This window comes from Typopeltis vanoorti, chromosome 19 (assembly GCF_054136105.1).
Source record: "Typopeltis vanoorti isolate ZY-2024b chromosome 19, IOZ_Tvanoo_1.0, whole genome shotgun sequence".
NCBI classification, from domain to species: domain Eukaryota; kingdom Metazoa; phylum Arthropoda; class Arachnida; order Uropygi; family Thelyphonidae; genus Typopeltis; species Typopeltis vanoorti.
Genome location: NC_143567.1, coordinates 71,416,072 through 71,437,400, shown reverse-complemented (window position 1 = coordinate 71,437,400; position 21,329 = coordinate 71,416,072). Strand labels below are relative to the sequence as shown.

Sequence of the window (21,329 nt, the reverse complement as noted above, 5' to 3'; positions counted from 1 at the left end):
ATATTTCCAAAGGGTTCCCTGACATCCAGAAGTTTGGGAAGCACTATACTAAGTAATCCAAATTTTGATCATTCATGCAGTGTTTCAGCAAAATATAAATTGTTTATAATCTGGTTGGTCATACTTGTAATGTAATTTAATGAAAATAAATTCTTTAGTCTAAGTCATTTCCATAGAAATATGCCTGTAGTCTGTTGGCATTAGTGCCTGATGTTATTATTATTATTCGTGACACCTCCAAGGAGTCTGAAGACTCATCGCGGGAGGACACCTACTATACAACTCTCCGTCTTCACCACCAATCACCTACATCAACGCCATCTACTACCCACAACCACTACAGCTAGTATTTTTTTGTCTGTAAATTGCGTGTGTTCTGAAGGACCGATTTGTCTATATGCGGGATGAAAAACCCGAATTTCCGGGAGAAAAAACCCTGCTACCTCCATATGAGATCGGCTAACTCACCTTCAATTGAAAAAGTCCATATAAAGATTCCTTTCGTCATGACAAGAATCGAACTTAGGCCTTTTCTAATTGAAGGGCGCAAGTACCGTTGTTCTTCCAGTTGCGCTACGGAGGCAAAGATCTTAAGCTTCTCACATCAGCTACGCGAATCGAACCCAGGACACTCCTTTCCCAGGCATAAGGTTGAGAAGCTCATAACCACTGCTAATCGCGCGGTTAAAACGATGTCCTCAGATGAGGACATCATTTTTTTACATATACAGTTAAAACCACGAAGTTACACGGTAGGTGGGACCAACAAAAAGCGCATAACTCGGAGTATAATTTTGCATATATAAACATTTGCATATGTAATTTATATATATAAACATACAATTGGGACCAAAGGTTTACAAAAACACCTATATTTTTTAAAAAATATAATCATAATTGTAGTTTTTTGTACATAAAAAAAGAAAGTTATTTCGATGTCGATGGTTTCATAAAATCTAATAGATTCGTCTGCCGACATAATGTCTTTTTCTTGTCATGCAAAATTTCTTCATAGCAAGCCAATGATTTTTTTATTCCTTGACTTGTGGCTACAATTCGTTCCTCGTTAGAATCTATGTCCTCCAAAATCTGTAAACCTTTCTTTTATGATTGTTCTTACTGTGGATTCCTGTAGATCGAACTTCTTTGCTAGCTCACAAATTTTCATTCCACCTTCAAAATCCTTAATAATGTTGAGTTTTGTTTCCAAAGTCAATGATTTTCTTTTCTTGCTAGCTGTAGAAGAATCAGGCTTGCTTCTTTTGGATGACATTATTATTTTTTATGTGATAAAATTTTTATCAAGAACATAACATTAAACAATCGCAAGGTTTGTAGACTATAAAAAACGTGTATGAATGGAGACCATGCGAAACACGTCAGTGCTTGTTCACAGCATGTGAGACAACGGCGAATTCAGCCAACAACGGAAAGATACGACTAGTGGTGAGGCGTGAAGCGGGACGAGAATACGTACATTCTAAGAAACTGCGTAACTACGGATTCGCATAAGTCGAGGTATGACCGTACAGGACATAAATTTAGCAAAATTAATGAATTCATGGTAATACTGTAAGAATAAATGGTACTGTATCATGCCATTATAATTTTTTATAAATGAATATAAAAATTCATGCATGAGAGGGTTAAGTGACCATACCACCTGAGATTAGCTCTGCTAACGCATTCCTGGATGCTGACGATGTCAAGTTCTTTGCTAATATCCTTGTTTTTAATGTGATGCCATCTGTTCATGCCCATAATCTTTCTCATGACTCTCATATCTGTGGTCTCTAATCTTTCGTTAAGTGTTTTACTTCTGACCCAACTCTCAGATCCATACGTCAAATTGGCTTGAATACTGCCTCGTATACAGCTAATTTAGTGTTTTGGCTAATTTCTCTCTTATTCTATATAAATTTATTCGGTTGACTTCCTATCATACCAGCTTTGATGATTCAGTTGTCTATTTCCATATTCAATTTACCATCTTCACTAAAAATCGTGCCTAAGTAGCTGAAATGTTTTACTTGTTCTATAGGTTCTCCGTTCGCAATGCAGCTGATATTTTCAATGATTCTGCCTATTTTCATTGTCTTTGTCTTTTTATTGCTGACCTTCATACCATATCTATTACAATAGTTATTCGTTTTAGTCAGGGAATCTTGCAGACTTGTAGCAGATTTATTTAGAAGTATAACATCATCCGCATAAAGCAAAGAGCTGACATTAACATCTCCTATTTTGATATCAGGTTTAATACCACTTTCCTTCATAATGTGTCCATATAGATAATGAATAACAGAGGGGATAATGTACATCCTTGTCTGACACCAGATTTAACATTAAACCATCTTCCTACACCTCCTTCAATTCTAACTGCTTACTTACAACTAAAAGACTAAGTACTGCTTTATATAATGCCCCCATTGAACCATATAACTGTAGCATTTCGAATAGCTTCTCTCTTGGCACCTTGTCACATGCCCTTTTCAGATCTACAAAACTTAAATACAGAACTGTTATATTCCCATGATTTCTCAACTGTCTCTCATAAAGTGAAAATGTGATCCTGCTTGTTCTTCACCAAGCTTCTCTTCCACAATCCTCCTCAACTGTTTCTCAAGTATACTTGCATATATCTTACCAGGAACACTCAGTAGAGAAATACCTCTGTAATTCTCACATTCAGTTTCATTTCACTTTTTATATATGGGTACTATGAGAGCTCTACTACAATCATCTGGAATTCGTCCCTCTGTCCATGCCTTCTGAACATATGCAGTGCATCCACTGCAAGACTTTTATACCTCCATACTTGAGCATTTCTGGACAAATATCATCTACTACTCCTGCTGCCTTTCCACATTTCAGGCTTTTGATGGCAAGAATGGATATGTATTCCTGATTGCATGTATGTTGAGTATTTTTTTACCACTGTGCTGTCACCACAGCTTGTTTCATTTAGCAATTTTTCGAAGTAATTACTCCATACTTCAAGGATATCTTTTTCTTCTGTTTTTATGTAACCTTTATCGTCTTTAATTCTTTTTAAAGCACTCTTCATCCATTTCCTCCAGGAACTTTTGATATGCTTTCTTCTTCTTTTCTTTCACTGCCTCTTTAACTTCCTGTATCCACCATGGAGTTCTAATTTTTCTATCCTTACAGACATCCTAACCACATGCCTCTCTGGCTGAGTCAATCAGTGTTTTCTTCAGGGCTTGCCACTGAATCTCCAAGGTTTGGTTTTCCTGTCAAACTGTTTCATGTTTTCTTCAATCATGTTTGTGTATTTTAGTCTACAGTTCACATCTGAGAGCTGCTCAACTTTTATTCGCTTTAAAACTTTCTTACATGTTCTTCTTTTCAATATGAAATTCAATATGAATTTTATCCTGCTCAAGACTAAATGGTGATCGATCGCTTCCAATTTCAAATCCTCTGTACACTCTAGTGTCCTGCACCAGGGAGAAAACATCACTATCAACAATAACATAGTCAATGAAACTTTTCTTATTCCTTGCCTCTTCTCTCCATGTGAATTTATGCACATTTTTATGTTGGAACATTGTGTTAGTAATAACCAGTCCATATCCTGAGCAGAAATCCAACAGGTATTTGCCATTATTATTAGCTTTGCTCTTTTCTCCAAATTTTCCCAATATACTTTTATATGTCTGACAATCATTTCCTACTCTGCTATTTAGATCCCAACAACGACCAACTTTTTCTTTTTGCATTGTGTCAGTTGCTTTCTCTAAAGCCTCAAAAAATTCCTCGACTTCTACCTTAGTAGAACCTTCTGTGGGACCATAGGCAAAAATAAGTCTCATTGTTCAGTTCCCCATTCTCATATTTGCCCACATCACTCTACTTGAGACTGCCTGCCATTCAAGAAGATTAGCCTCATATTTAGTGTTGAATACTATGGCGACTCCTTCTTTTACTTGATTGTCATTGCCTGAATATAACATTTTGCATTCATTGGTCAGAAAGATCTCACCAGTTTTTGTCTTTTTTGTTTCAGTCACCCCTATTATGTCAATCTGGTACTTATCCAATTCTTCAGCTAGCTCCATTTTTTTGCTGTTCAGGCTTCTTATGTTGATAGTACCGATCTTGAACTCTGGTGATGTTGAGTTGGGTTGGGTTTTAGGATTTGTTCCAGAAAACAACAGGGGGCCTTGTTTAACCAGGTGATGCCCCAGCCGGCCTGAAATTCTGTCATGTTGTACCATCATTTTTTATTTTGGTTTAAGCCAATAATATTACAATTTCGTATTATTGGCTTAATATTAATTTTATTATATTATATTATAATATTTATATTATAATATTTATATTATTTATATTATATTTATATTATTTATATATAATATAAATATAATATAATATAATATAAATAATATAAATATTATATAATATTTATATTATATTATATATAATATTATATTATAATATTATATATAATATTTATATTATATTATATATAATATTATATTATAATATTATAATTATTATATTATAATATTATATTAATATTATTGGCTTAAACCAGAAATGGTTTAAATGAATGCAGAAAACCCTGTATCGGTTTTCTGCATTCCTTTAAAGGTTATGTGGGAGTCTCCTCTCAGTTATATAGTCTGACCCTTAAGCATCCCTAATATTGTGATAGGGAAGTTAATCTTATGGCAGTTAATTGTATATCTGGTCTGAAATTTCTTTGGCTCTTGCAAAAAAAAAAAAAAAAAAAAAAAAGTCAGATCAGATATGATTATCAAATCAGACATTTTTTGCTAAAGACTATCAAACCTGGATCTGCTTTTCAATCTACTCTGACTCGAGTATTCCTTATCTCACTTTGTAACTTCCATTAGCTGCCTTTATTATTATACCTCCAAAGAGTCCGAAGACTCATCGCGGGAGGGCAACCTACTATACAACTGTCTCCACCACTACATCGAACCTCTACTACCAATCATCTCCATCAACGCCATCTACCGCCCACCACCACAACTAGTATTTTATGTCTGTAAATTGCATGTGTTCTGAAGGGCCAATTTGTCTATATTCAGGATGAAAAACCTGAGTTTTTACTTTCCTAATTCACACAAGTACCACATTTCCCTTTCTGACTACATAATCAAATTCCAAATATGTACCCTCAGGTGTATGGAATACGATGATATGAAAGAGTTAGTTACTAACTTACTATCAACAATTTTCCTCCAAATTAATCTATTATCTGCCAAGACTCTGATATCATCAGATCTTATATTTCTCTCTTCTAAGGCACATCTTAATGTATCAATCACCTAAACCTTGGTCTTCTTTCCTCCTATTATTGCAAAAAACATCTGTTTTGCTAACCTTTCTTTTTTTTTACCTAAAAAAAACTTACCTTTAAAAAAAAAAAAAAACTTTTTTTTTTTTTTTAAAGGTAGGGAATCATAAAGTAAAGAGCTGAAATTAACATCTCCAAATTCAATATTGGGTTTAATACCACTTACATTCATAATGTGAACATATAGATGATGGATGAATAACAGAGATAATGTGTGCCCTTGTCTCACCTAATTTAACATTAAGCCAACTTCTTATGCCTCCTTCAATTCTAACTGTTGACTTACAACTGAAATACATACTATAATCTTGCCCAATATATAACTGTAACATTTTGAACAGCTTTTCTGTTTGTACCTTGTCATATGCCTTTTCCAGATTTCCAAAACTTAAATAAGAGTTTCTAGTTATATTCCAAAGAGTTCTCAACTATATGTTCTTAGAGTAAAAATTTGATCCTGACCTCTATTGTGGCCTGAACCTAGCTAGCTTGTTATTCTCCTAGCTTCCCTTCCACAATTTTTCTTAACTTTTTCTCAAGTATACTTGCATAAATTTTTACCAGGAACAGTCAACAGAGAAATTTCTCTTTCTGACTACTTATCATAAAAGAGAAGCAAAATTATATGCTATCGATCATAATCTAACACAAATCTAATGCATCTCTCAGAATTTTCTTAAATACTGTGCTTCAGAGCTAAGACCCATCCTGCATTGTCTCTACAATCTATTATACACATCTGGAACTTATCCTAATACACAGAAGCAATATCATATCCATCATATTCAAAAAAAGGATGATAGAAATCTACCATTAAACAACGATCAATAGACATCAATAGACAACTCTTCCACTATTCAGCAGCCACTAATTAATCAACAACCATTAGTATGGATTATGCCATTCAATATCCACAGCTGACATTGCAGCTTACATCATCCACTATGGGACATGTATTATTATTATTATTAATAATACGGGCGACTCCAGGGAGTCCTTAGACTCATCGAGGGAGGCCCTAAACATCATGTCCACACAACTATTTGACATTCTCACAGTATCTATCATACCTTGCCTTGAACTCACTCACTGTAATAGCACCCACAACAGACTCTGGCAGCTTATTCCACTCATTTACCACTCAAGTAAAGAACCTAGCTCTAACACCCTTGCTAACCACACTCTTGCCCAGCTTCCATAGATGTCCCCTACTTCTCCCACCACCAGTCCTGATCTCAAAAATATCCTCTGAATTAATCCTATAGCAATTTGAATGTCTCAATCATATCTCCCCTTTTCTGCCTATCAACAAATTTCTGCAACCCATAAATCTTCAACCTGTTGTTCTCATAAGATTCATTCCATAGACCTGCTATCATCTTAGTCACTCACCTCTGGATCCTCTCCACCTCCTTCCCATCAAGAAGAAACCTAGGTGACCAAATCTGGGCACAGTAGTCGAGATGAGGTCTTATCAAGGTTCGGTACAGAGGAACAATAACTTGCTTGTCTTTGCTCATCAAAGTATTTTTCAACAACAAGTGAGTTGATGAGCTGATTTAGTCACTTTTGCAATGTGCACCCTAAACTTCATCTCCCTATCCACCAACACTCCCAAGGCCCTGGTTTCATCCAGCACCCGGAGTACAGTTCCACCAATGTGGTATACTGCTGCTAATTTTTTCACCCCAAAATGCATAACCTTACATTTTGTCACATTAAATTGACATCCATTCTCCTTAGCCCAGAACTCCAATCTATCCAAATCATCCTGCAAGATTTTGACATTTTCTGCATTCACTATTGCCCTACCCAACTTTGCATCATCAGCGAACAAATGAACTGTTCCTCTTAGATCCTTCCCTATACCGTTAATGAACAAATTATACAGCAGTGGTCCAAGAACAAAACCCTGAGGTACACCACTAGTCACAGGCTGTCTCCTGAATAAACTACTCTCTGATATCTCTCCAACCACCCACCTATCCATCTCACCAACCCTATATCCATTCCCATATGTTGCAGTTTACGGATTAGAATTCCATGTGGTATCCTGTCAAATGCCTTAGCCAGGTCCAGCAGTATCACTGTAAACCCATTATTACCCTTATCCAGTTCAGCTGTCACTGTGTTATAAAACTTGAGCAAGTTACTGAGACATGATCTACCCTTCACAAAGCCATGCTGTCCCCCGTACAGTATCTCATTTTCATCAATCCGTTCCTGTATTTTTCCCTTGACTACTTTCTCCAAGTACTTGACAACGACTCCTGATATGCTGATCAGTCGGTAATTTGCAACAGTAGTCTTGGATCCTCCTTTATGCAGTGGAACTATTTTCCCCTCTTTCCACACCTTCAGGACTAAACCAGACCTGAGACTCAGATTAAACAACATGATAATTCTTTAGCCACTTCACGTAAGACCCGTGCCAGTATAACATCCAATCCCACAGATATACTCACATTAAGGTTCTGTAATAGACTATTCACCTCCACTTCAGTCATCACAATTCCCATATAAACTAATGGTTCCTTCATTCTTTCAATGTCACTACCTGGATGATATACTCTTGCAAAGTGCTCGCTCAGTAATTCCACTATATCAACTGATTCAGTGATCTCCTTACCATCGGCATTCCTTAAAATCATTTTGCCATGTACAGTTTTTTTTTTACTTGCAGCATATTGAAAGAACTGTTTGGGATTCTCTTTAGCTTGCATAGCTAGTTTCCTTTCATAATCTGCGTTTGCTTTTTTTTTACCACACTCGTTACCCTTCTGGCCTGCGCTTTATACCGTTGGTGTGCCTGCAGGTCACCTTTCTCTTTAAATTCCCTCCACAGTTGTTTCTTTTTTTGCAACTCAAGCTTAATGGTGTTATTCATCCATTTAATCCCTACTTGTTTTACTATTCGGACCCTAGGTTTACAATCAGCCATAACCTCCAGTAAATGCTCCTTGACCACTTCCCATGCTCTATCGACATCCAGCCCTTCCAGTTGTATAGGCTATGGCACTGATCCAAGCAATCTCCTAAGCTTGTCATACTTGCCAGCACAGTAATTCCACATATACCCTGTCTTAATCGAAAATTCCACACCTTTAGCCACCTCCCAGGTCAAGACCTTATGATCACTCTCACCAATAGGTGGCAACATGGTCATATTCATTACAGTCAAATTCTCAGATGCTATTACCAGGTCATGCACTCTCAAACCCCTAGTATTTTCAATTACATACTATCTCAGATAGTTATCCCTTAATAATTGAATAAAATCCATTTCCTTCCTCGCATGTGTCCTCTCCTCCTTCCAATCAATGTTACCATAGTTGAAATCCCCCATAATAATTACCTTCCTTCCACTCATTTCATCAATTTGTTTATGCATACTATCTCCACCATCTATTCCATCACCTGGTCTATAGCAACACCCAACTGTATATTTTGTTCTGCCAGTCTCAATCTCACACCAAATAGCCTCAAATGAGCTCTTTTCACTATCCTGCAATACAACTTCAATTCTCCTTGGTTGCAGTTCATCAGCTATCATCAATAACACTCCTTCCCCCATTTTATTCTCTCTGTCCCTCCTAAACACACTATAGCCTACACATTCTATCCCACTAACTATATCATCTTCCGTCAGCCATGTTTCACTAATGCCAATAACCTGTGTCCAGGAAGAGCCAACCAAGGCCAAAAATTCTTCCTTCTTGTTCCTAATACTCCTGGCATTAGTATACATGAAATGCAGAGGTTCCTTTGTCCCACCCCTATCTTGATGCGTTATTCTAACCATCCCATTCCGATTACTTGTTCTTAGTACTGGCTCGGGTACATTATATACATTCTTGCACTCAACTGTCTCACTGATGTCTGCATATCCACCCTCTCCCCTGCTTGGTAGTTCTAGTTTCCCTGGTTCTGCACATCCATTTTCACTTCATTCAGCAACACTTTTTCCAGTCTCCGCACACCAAATCCATTCAAATGCAGGCCATCCATCTTGTATAAATCCTTTCGCCCATCAAACTCATTCCATACCACATCGTCTGCATAACCTGCGCATAAAGTCATTTGCGATTATGGCCCTCCTTCTAAACTCCTCTCTGTCGTACCGCGGCAACAGACTTACTATCCTAATTCTGTCACTCTTTTCTCTCGCTACCTTTAACAATACTTTCAAGTCCTCTCTCAAAAGAATGGAAAGGTTTGAAAAACTTGTGCTGACACCCTTGACATTTCCAAAGCTTTCACAACCATGTTTGGCATCCTGGCCTGCTTCACAAATTGCCATCCTTTGGCCTGTCTGCCTCCCAATATAATTGGGTAGCCAGGATTTACTCTCTTTCTCTTTCTCTCTGGTCATTATCTGCAAGTCATGGTAGATGGCTCCCTCTCTTTGAGCTTTACCATCAATGCTTCAAGGCTCTATCATATTACCTACTCTCTTTCTCCTGTTCATAAATGACCTACTCACAATCACCACTAATTCTACCCACAGCTTTGCAGATGATAGTACTCTCCACTCATCCTACTCATTTGACAAACCATACAGTCATCTCAGGCCATACCATCCTCAATGGGACGAGGACAACCTTGCCATGTTCAATACTACCAAAAGAGTCCTGCCTTTTCTCTCACAAAAGAGATCTTAGCTCACCTACCCTTACCCTCAGTAATACACAAATCACCAGACAAAATCTATGGCATCTAACACAAATAACATTATTTGTTATTTGTGTTAGATGCTATTGACACATCACTCAATTGGTTGGGGGTGATTTTACCCCCAACCAACTCTAATATACAAATCTGTCCATACTTAGAATACTGCTCATGTTTAGGGTAGTACACCTAAAACTTCACTTAAAATCCTTGACACCATCCAGAAGCAAGCAATTAGGCTCATAGATGATCCCTCTCTTACAGACTCACTTTAACCATTATCTAAGATACAGTGTTTCAGGGCTGTCTATTCTACAGGTGCTTCCATGGTTACTGCTCCAGTGAACATGGAAGTACCACTACTTACAGCATTCCCATACTTTCTGTTGCACCTGTTATACAAGAGTAGCAGCAGCTGCCCAGCATCCCTTTTCTGTGCAACTGAAAACACACCGAACCTGCTTCTCCTCTTCTTTTATTCCGTCCACCTCTGTACTCTGGAACAATCTTCCTCACGAAACATTCCTAAACTACAACCTGAAGCTATTAACAAAAAATATCAATAAACTTCTATCTGAGTACTCATCTGCACCTCGCACATAGCACTCACATGCTTATAGCTTTTTCGATCTCTCATGTATGGGATCAATATAAAAAAAAAATAGTTAACCAGAATATCAGAAAATATGCATCATTTTAACAACATTCTGAACCTTTTCTTAACCAGTTTTTTCTCCGAATATACTGTATGTTGTCTAATTTCATCTTAGAAACTCCAACCATAATCTTATCAGTGTCTCCTTTTCTACTGATTGATCTTCTCCCAGCCAATCTCAGACTCCCCCCCCCCCCCACGACTACAATACTGTCAATTGAGATGACTTCAAGGATTTCAAAGCCGCTTTCAATGATCAGATTACGGTTTATATACACTCTCCTGATTCAAACAGCAGTGCAGAACTAATAATTGAAATAATCCTTATTGGAATGAGAACCTTCATTTGTGCACTCTACTGCAAACCCATGACTTCTATCCAAGTCCAGGTTTGATTAAAAAAAAAAAAAAAAAAAAAAGATACAACATATATTCAATGGCTCAAGTCAAAAACATCAGATTCTCATGTAGCTCATTCAAGAGTCTGAAACAAGCATGAAAATTCACTATAACATATTAATAACAAAATCACTTATGTTGATTTGAATGTCTTTATTTGTAAAACTTTCAGTTAAGTTGCAGAGCCATTGTTGATACAATTATAGGAAAACACAAAAAAGAGAACAGCAATGCAATTGAAAGTGTGTGATATTATGTGCACTATTGGATGCAGAATAGCTCCAATAGATCCACAAAATAAATTATAATAAAAGAATTTAGCTAATAAATTATTTTTAAATATAAACAATAAATTAATTACAAATTAAGAAACAGGCTGGTTGGCCAAGTGGTTAGCATATCCGCTCTCCAGCCAAAAGGCTGCAGGTTCGAATCCCACTGTGGGCATGGATGTTTGTGATTGTCTGTGGAAATACTAGTCATGGCGGAGGGCAGTAGATGGCATTGGTGTAATTGCCGTTCGTTAGTTGGTGGAGAAAGAGTGTAGAGTAGGTATCCTCCCTCAATGAGTCTTTGGAATCCCTGAAGGTGTCAAGTAATAATAATAATAAAAAGAATTTAGTTTTATTTTTAAATATACACAATAAATCAATTACAAATTAAGAAACACATGAATGGTGAGTATTAGTCAGTATAACTTCCCAAAACTGAGAAAATTTTTGGCAATCATTTTTGTTCAGGTTTGGGTTGCGAATCTGTGCTTCACAGCTTTCCTTGTACAGTCTTTCTAAAAGAAAATAACTCTTGTGTAATACTTTGGTTTTGTTCCACTGAATCCTGTATTTTGTAGATGTGTGTGGTTTGCAAACAAAATCGGATTTTGTTGGGTTCTTCAAGTGAAATGTATTCCTGATGTTCTTTAAGACATATTTGTGCAAAACGACCTGTTTGGCCATAATAACATAAGCTGCAAGAGCAGGGAATTCTTTAAACACCAAGACAAGAAAGAGGAGGATATTTTTCTTTAGTAGAGATAAGAAAGGTATTAAGTTTGAGAAATAGACAGAATGAGACTTTTAAGTCAATCTGTCAAAGTAGTCTTGCTCTTTTTGCTGAAAGTCCTTTAACATATGGAATACAAATTCTGGTAATTTCTTCTTGAGGCAGATTAATATAACAGCCATAAGTATTGTTTATTTTATTGATAGTTTTTGTATTATAACCATTAGGGATAAAGATAGTTCTGACAGTTTTATTAACTAAATTATAAACTAAATAATTTACGAACAAAATTATTTTATTGTAATTTATTTCGTATATCTATTGGAGATATTCTCCTGTGCCCAATAGTGCACATAACACTTTTAATTGCATTGTTGTTCTCTTTTTTGTGTTTTCCTATAATTGTATTGACAATGGTTATGAAACTTAGCTGAAAATTTTACAAATAAAGACATTTAAATTAATGTAAGTGATTCCATTATCAATATGTTATGATGAATTGTTCTCTTATGTCTCAATTTGTAGAACAATAAGTATGAAAATTATCCACAAATCAAGCAGACTTTGTAAGAACAAAGCTCAACTAGTAATTTGTCAGAAGTGTTTTATGAGTATAAGAAATCGGAGTCACGTCAGGAGCGAAAGAATGATGTGACTGATATTATGGGTATAACACAGGATTGTCAAAATGTTGTAGAGAATGTAATGGAAGCAGTGAATGATAGTTTATGAAATATGAATAAGAGTTTGACGGAAGTGGTTGAAAGTAATAATGTGGATGATGAAATGTAGGCATAGAAAGAAACTTCGTGCTTATGCAGACTCCTTCACAGGACAAAACATGAGCTCAAGTAACTGGAGAAATGATTGGAGTGTGGTATAGGAGGAGGGAGAGTGAGTGAGAGAGAGAGAGAGAGAGAATGGGCAAAGCATAAAAATGCAAGAAACTGGAGAAAAGAGATAGTATTGTATCTCTGTTAGTTTTAAGCTTTAAGTTTACAGAAGAAAGAAGCAAATGAATTAATTATTTGGCAGACACAAATGACTTGAAAGGTGAGAAATATGCAATGAGAGAAGATATTAAAAAAAGTTGTTAGAGAAGCAAAAATAAAGATTAAGAAAGTAAAGATTGTGAGTCTGCTGTCTCAGTATAATAGGATAGAATTGAGAAGAAGGGCCATGATTGCAAATTAGTTAATGTGAAGATTGCGCAGGAGGAATGGTGTGCAGTTTATAGATGTGTGGAATGAATCTATATATGACTGATGGACTGCACTTAAATGGCTCTGGAGTTAGGGCTTGGAAAAAGTGTTGTTCAGTGAGAGTTTGGAAGTGCAAAACCTGGGAAACTAGAGATATTAGTGGGGAAGCAATCAAGCATGTGTCTAGCTACCCCCTGAGAAAAGATAAGTATGGGTACAGGAATGATTATGAAAAGCTGGGATGCAGTTTTCCAAGTTTCAAATCTGAATGAGAAGGTGATGATATTATGTAAGGGTAACTGTGCACCCAAGGGGATGTTGAAATGCATGTAGATGAATGCCCGAAGTATCAGAAATAAAGAAAAGGAGTTTTTTAACATTGGTCAGCACAACTTGCCCAAAAATTATTGACATTAGTGAAACCTGGTTGTCAGAAATGATATATAATGAAAGACAGAATATAATGGATATTGTATTTTCAAAGAAGATAGAAGAAATAGGGCATTGTTAATGACAGCTGAAGAACTTCATCCAACAAAAATAGAAGTTAAGGAAGATTGTAGATTTGATGGAAATGGTTCATTTGAGGCTCTGTGGTGTGAGATTGAGGCCGACAGGACAAAATATATTGCTGGTTGCTGCTATAGATCTGGGGGGTCCATAAGAAAATGTGGATGACATGCATCAGCAGATTAGCAGAGTGAGTGCAGGCTGAGCAATTATCATGGAAGACTTCAACTAAGGTGATATAGATTGAAAGAGGAAAGGGCACATGACAAAATGGAAATGGAATTTATATAGTTACTAAGGGATAATTGCTTGAAACAGCATATGATGGAAGGGAACAGAGATTTGAGTGTGTTGGATCTGGTAATAGCATCAGAAGATTTATCTATAACTGCAGTAGCAACTCTACCTCCGATCAGGGAAAGTGACCGTGCAATCTTGTAGCAGAAGGTTGCTCAACATGTAGAAATTTCAGTCAAGAAAGGGTTTATTCAGAACTACAAAGTTGGCAATTACAACAAACTTAGGACACAACTTAAAGCACTTCCATGGCATAAGAAGCTACATGGAATGAATGTCGTTGGTGCATGGGAAGAAGTCAGAGATTGTTTGAGCAAGGCAGTATCAGACTGCATACCCAGGGCCAGAAGGATAAACAGAGTAGGGATTAAGTGGATGACTAGCAATATAAAGCAGGAGCTGCAAAAAAAAAAGAAACATTGTGAAGGAATATAAACAAGAAGACTAAATCAGATTTTGAGTTACTGATGGTAGGAAAGTGACAGAAGCAGAAGAAATAGTTCAGTTACTAAATGATCACTTTGCAAGGGTATAATCATCCAGGTGGTGACTTTGCAGTTACTGAGGTGACAAAGAATGATGTCAGCAAGATGAAGTAGAGATACTCAGTATATTGAAAAATATCAATGTGAATACAGCAGTGGGGCCTGAATGGTATATGTCTGTTCATGTGCTACGAGAATGTGCAAGCAAATTGGCAGTGCCTCTGACAAAGTTGTTTAATCTAAGTCTCGGCTCTGGCAAGGTTCCAAGGAAGTAGAAAGAGGGTAAAATAGTTCCATTACATAAAGGCAGCTGCAAGACAGAAGTAGCAAATTACAGACCAATTAGTATCTCTGGAGTAGTTGTTAAAGTGTTGGAAAAGTTGGTTACAAGTAGACTGGAACAGGTGGATAGGAATATGACACTTTATAGGGTGCAGCATGGCTTTGTAAAAGGTAGGTCCTGCCTCAGTAATTTATTCAGGTTTCATAAGAAAGTGACAGCAGAATTGGATAAAGGAAATAGTTACACCACGATACTGCTGGATTTTGCAAAGGTATCTGACAGAACACTGCATGGAAAACTATTACAAGTTGGAGCAAATGGGAATGGATATAAGGCTGGTGGAATATATGGAGGTGGGGGAGGGGGGGGCAACATCTGAAGGTGGCATATGGTGGACTAAAAACAAGGCAAATGAGAGTGACTCTGGTGTACTCCTAGTGGAGTGCCCCAGGACTGGGCACTCCATTAGGAGTACCCCACAAATTAAAGAGTAGTGGTCCTAGTACATAGGACCACTACTCTTTATGTATATTAATGATATAGCAGAAGATTTGAAGGGGGAAAATTTAGTTGTTTGCCGATGACAAAAACTATGGAGGGCAATAGTTCATAAAGGAGATGATTTAAATAAACTGGCAGTGTGGGCTAAGGACAATTGTTGTCAATTCAATGTTGTAAAATGTATGGTAATGTACTTGGGGATGAAAATATTACACACTTCATATCATATTGATGGTATAGTTTACAGGAAATTGATGAGGATAGGGATCTGGGGATGATAGTGGATAGAGATTTGAAATTCAGAGAACATATTGCACGAGTTGGCAAAATAGCTCAGAGGATCACTTGGATACTGAAGAGAACACTGACAAGTAAAGATAGGGATATTATTATCCTCTTTATAAGGCTATGATTCAGCCACATGTTGACTACTGCACACAGATTTGGCCACCTGCGTTTCTTGGAGATCGGGAGGTGGTGGAGAGGATTCGGAGATGAGTGACCAAGCTGGTGATGACATGTCTGTGGAATTTTGTCTATGAAGATAGACTGAGGGTGTGTGTGGTTTGCAGAGTTTTGCTGACAAGCAGAGTAGAGAGGGATATGATAGAAACTTATAAGTTACTAAAAGGATACTATAAGATTGATAGAGAAGTAATTTTTAAATACACGGGGAGTAGGGGGGAAACAAGCAGTCACACATGGAAGCTGTCTAAGAGTGTTAGTAAGGGTGTGCAGACTAGTTTCTTTTTTTTTTTTTTGGAGAGTGGTGAATGAGTGGAATGGATTGCCAGAGGTGGTTGTGAGCACCCTAACAGTGAGCAGGTTAAGAAAATGTATGATAGGTATTGTATCAATGGATAGAGTGGGTCACCTGCGATGAGTCTTTTGACTTCATGGAGTGCCCAAATAATAACAATAATCAAGATTCTGGTCCCTTGATTGACTACTGGGCATAACATCTGCCCTTCCTTGTATCTCCTCTCATATGCTAGTGGTACTATTGTAACACCTTTTCTTCCAACTCCTGCTCAGAATGATAAAGGCAAATCTCTTGCAACACTACAAACTACGTCACACATGCCTCCTCTGATCATTCACCAGAAGGATATCAGAAAAATCCTCATTAGTCTTGATACTAATAAATCTCCTTGTCCAGATGGTCCCTTCATGCATTACTATGGGAAAAAAAAAAGCCTTTATCTAGCTTGTACTTAAAAAGAGAGAGATAAAAGTCAGCCATCAAATATCACCTTGCTATCATCACAGTACTCTGATAAGCAATGGAGAAGGTCATCAACAACCAGCTTCTCCACTACCTAAGACCCACCTATAAGTTAATCAGTGATCAACATGGATTCCAACATTCTCATTCTACAAAAGACCTTACCTACCTATGGGAAACAGGTCATAGAAAGATACCTCATCACAATTAATATTCCAAGGTATCTGTGTCTGGCATCGAGGCATTCTCAAGAAACTATCATTTTACTGTCTCTCTCCTACCTCTTGTGATATGAACAGCTTCCTCTCCGGTCAGGTCAGTCACCGTTTTATTATAGTTTTATCATTGTTTTATATGTTTTATTATATTTCTGATGAAGAGGCTATTTAATAAATAGCCTCTTCATCAGATTTCTTTACAAATGCTGGAATACCCTAGAGTTCTATACTTTCACCCACACTCTTCTTTCTTTACATTACCCCCCCCATCTCTCGCTAACTTCAAATTCTCATGGACTCTCCGGTCCTCTTCTTCATTCAAGAAACTCTATAATAAATGATTGAGACTTCAAGATCTTCCATAACCAATGCCTTAAACACTAATCTTCTCATCATTCTCGAAGCAGGGAGAGATAGCTTAGTGAATTTTAATGCTATTAAAACACAATCCTGTCTTATTACCCAACATGAAAGATCCCACTTCACTCCATCTTACTTTTGATAGTGTTCTTCCAATATCCTTTCAAGATCAGTTTCCCCCTTCTTGAGCTACCTTCACTTCAATAGGTTTATATCAGATTATCCCGATATAAACCTATTAATAGCCTTACTAAAACATTTTATGTTATTCTTATCCCTTCAAAAACATTACTTCTCATCTCCAACACTTAATAAATCTCAAATTTGCCCTACATTAGAATACTAGTCTTCTCACATTTAGGATGGTGCACCCAAAATCTCACTAAACACCCTTGATTAAACACAAAATCTGCCTAATAGGTGATACTCCTCTAGTCACTTTCTCATATTTGCTCTGTATGATTTCTTACAGGCTTCTATTTTCCTCTAATCATGTAAGAACTGGTCAACATTTGCACACAGTCCCACTCCAAACATATATCGCTCTCATTATCACTTTACCAATGAATATAAACCCCAAGCTTTTCAAGAATCTTATTAATGGATCACTTCTTTCTGGTTAATTGCATGTCTACACATGGCACTGTTGCTTTATAGGTCTTGTTACCTCTCAAGTGGGATCAATATATATGCAGTCGAGTCTCTTTTTATGCGGTGGATATGTTCCACATAAAACCGCATATAAAAAATCGTCCAGGGATACGTTCCATAATTTTCTAAAACCACATAAAACCAAAGCAATGAATTAAAATAAACCTAAAATCGCATAAAAAAGTTTATAAAAATTCAGGAAAATAAAAATGCCTAAGTTTGTTTTAAAGCTTTATTCATTTAATTTTATTGAAAAGTAACAATATTTTTTACATTTTTTCATCAGAATTATCGTCACTATTAGACAATATTTGCGAAATCACTTTCATCACCAGAAGAGATAGTCAGCACATCAGATCTGTATGGAAAAGGCAATGGTTCTTCACAAACAGAATTAGCTTCACCCTCATTCTGTGTTGATTGTTCTTTCGCTTGGTTGAAAAGCGGGAAGGAGTGATGACAAGAGCCAGGACTGTAGCTTCAGTTCAAACTTAACTGTAGTTTATAGTCGATTTTGTAGTGGTACAACGTTTCTTTGTGGTGTTTTTATGTTTGCTTTCAATGTTCTCACGCCTGAAGAAGTCGGCTTTCCGACGAAACATGTTGTGTGTTAAATAAAATTAATTGTTTATCGAATTCTCGGAATTCAGTCAGTAAAAAATATGAACATACATATGTATATATAAATGTGTATACACACACACACACAGTCTGTTTGATGCCAGAAATGTATGTCATATATATATATATATATATATATATATATATATATATATATATATATATATATATATATATATATATATGACATAGATCTCTAACGCTTAATATCTCTGCTGTGATGTTGTGTGTAGATCTCTAAAAGCTAGTATTAAAGATTTCTCAGAATCAGACAACCCACTTGAATTAGGGAAAAATTTAATTAAAGGATATTTCTTTTATTAGAACGAAAAATTTCACGTAGGGTTCTTTAAAATTCTTCTTTGTATAAATCATGAACCGGTCGAAAATTTCTTTGATGCCAGAAATGTGCGTGTGTATAATAGACGAACTGTGGATTAAGCGAACTGTATATCCAATACCTGGTTACTTATTCAGTCTTTCTAGAAGCAAGAATATATGAAATACTTTATTCACTGCTTGAACTTGAAAAATAATGGTACAGGGTAGTTTAAGACCTCTTTACAAAGAAATGAAACAATATTATATATATGTATATATATATTATACACAAACCCACATATCGTCACGCTTGTAAAGCAATTTTGTCAAAAGGCTTACCTGTTTTGACAACAGATTTCTCACTGGAACTAAGCATTCTGATGCTACACTTTGGCATAGTCTATTCAAGCCTTCACTTATATCGATTAATTCCATCATGAAAGCTATTAGAAGAAATAACTTTATGAGAAAAACATTCCACTAAACAACGACCATCACTTTACGGCATCTTTCTAACAGCTAAGCGTTAGACAACCACGTGTAAATTTGTTTTTCTTTCTCCAGATGGCACTAAAATACATGCAGATGAAATACAAGTAAAAAAAAAAACAATATATTAAAATAATTGCACAGGTAAATAATGAATAAACAAAAACGGAGTGCAATATAGCTAAAACAGTAAATTAGTAAATTCGGAAATAGTCTTCATATATACCAGAGGATGGGGGGGTGAGTAGGGAAAGTTCTGATAAACACCTAGAACAAAAATGATATTGAAGCAATTGATATAAGAGAGAAAGAACATACGAAGATATAAGAATATAAGAACATAAGTTGCTCATACCGCTGCTACTAGTATGTTCTTTCTTGTGGTTATATCAGTTGCTTTAATATCATTATGTTCTAGCTGTTTATCAGAACGTTCAAGACTCCCTCGTATGTGTGTGTGTGCGTGGGTGTGTTAGTAAATTTGGAAATAGCCTAGATATTTTTTCTAGCATTCATATAACTTAACTGATAATCAATTCAAGTATTTTTGTATGATGAGTTATAAGAATATTTATTATTACCCTAAGACCTCATAATGACCATTTTATATTCAATATATTATTGTTGTTGTTTACAAACTTCATACAATCCCAAAATGAAAAATGACCATAGAGGATACGAATTTTGAGAACTCCATCAAAAATTATTATTATTATTATTATTATTATTATTATTATTATTATTATTATTATTATTATTATTATTATTATTATTATTTCGGGCGACTCCAGGAGTCCTTAGACTCATCGAGGGAGGCCCTAAACATCATGTCCACACAACTATGCGATTACATTCTCACAGTATCTATCATACCTTGTCTTGAACTCGTTCACCGTCATAGCACCCACAACAGACTCTGGCAGCTTATTCCACTCATTTACCACTCTAAAAGTAAAGAACCCAGCTCTAACACCCCTGTTAACCACACTCTTGCCCAGCTTCCATGGGTGTCCCCTAGTTCTCCCACCACCAGTCCTGATCTCAAAAATATCCTCTGAATTAATCCTATAGAATCCCTTTAGCAATTTGAATGTCTCAATCATATCTCCTCTTCTCTGCCTATCAACTAAATTCTCTAATGACTTTTATTTCTCGGAACTAGACAGAGACCTTCATCTCTACGATACTTTTACGGACAAGTAAGCAAGTAGTTTCCATATTTTAGCCTTCACTGGGAGTGTGTCAACCTATAAAAAAAAAAACCTTCAGGAGATAGTACGACACACAACTACCTCTATCTCGTGGCCCTAAAAACCCTAACACAGCAGAGCCGTAGCTAGGGATGGACGAAGGGGGCGGTCCGCTCTGGGCGGCATTTTGAACCTTTTTGAACTTTTGCAGTTAATTCTAAAAGACAGTCTGGATAACTAATTTCCAAATGTTGTAATACTATTGCGATTTTTCCTCACAATTGCTGTAAGTGTTGCTAGTTGTGAGAGGAGTTTTTCTAAATAAAAGTGATTAGGAATTACCTATATTACTATGAAATAGACTTCGCCAATATCATCGAGGATTTTGCTAACAGAAAAACAAGAAAAATAACATTTTAGAATGTTGAAATTAAAGTTTTACTTCAAAAATAAACATAGTGTTTTAATATATTTCCCTATACGTCATTTTGACTCTTTGTAATTTTTTTTTGTGTGTGTATTGAGAGGGACGGCAAACTCAGGGACCGCCCCGGACAACAAAAGCTCTTTCTACACCACTGTAACACAGGTATTATCGTCTGTAATAGTGGAAATTTTACGGGCGATGTTTTTGAGACACTATTAACAAGGTGACAGATACATTTCCCAAGGAGGATGTATATACAGTAGTATATTTAGATTTTGCAAAAACTTTCAAGAGATTACCACATGAAAAAATAGGTTAATTGCAAGAGATGAATGTTGGATAGTAGATTAGTGCGTTGGATTGGAGATTGGCTGTCTGATAGGTATCAATGCTTCACAAGAGGACCTAAATAGTCAGTCTGAATGGCGAATGTGTAGAGATATCAGTTTAATGTTACAAAGTGTAAGGCTTT

At 36.3% G+C, this 21,329-nt stretch overlaps 1 protein-coding gene across 1 annotated transcript in view; it reads right to left on the bottom strand.

Moving 5' to 3' along the window:
- The window catches only part of LOC150096239 (midasin), a 1,081,806-nt gene extending 1,062,587 nt beyond the window's left edge, over nt 1-19,219 (bottom strand). The window contains exon 1 of the mRNA XM_090409469.1: nt 19,091-19,219. Within this exon, the coding sequence (XP_090265595.1) occupies nt 19,091-19,189 (99 nt within the window). The 5' untranslated portion in view covers nt 19,190-19,219. The remainder of the gene's footprint in view (nt 1-19,090) is intronic.
- Nucleotides 19,220-21,329: the final 2,110 nt, after the last annotated feature.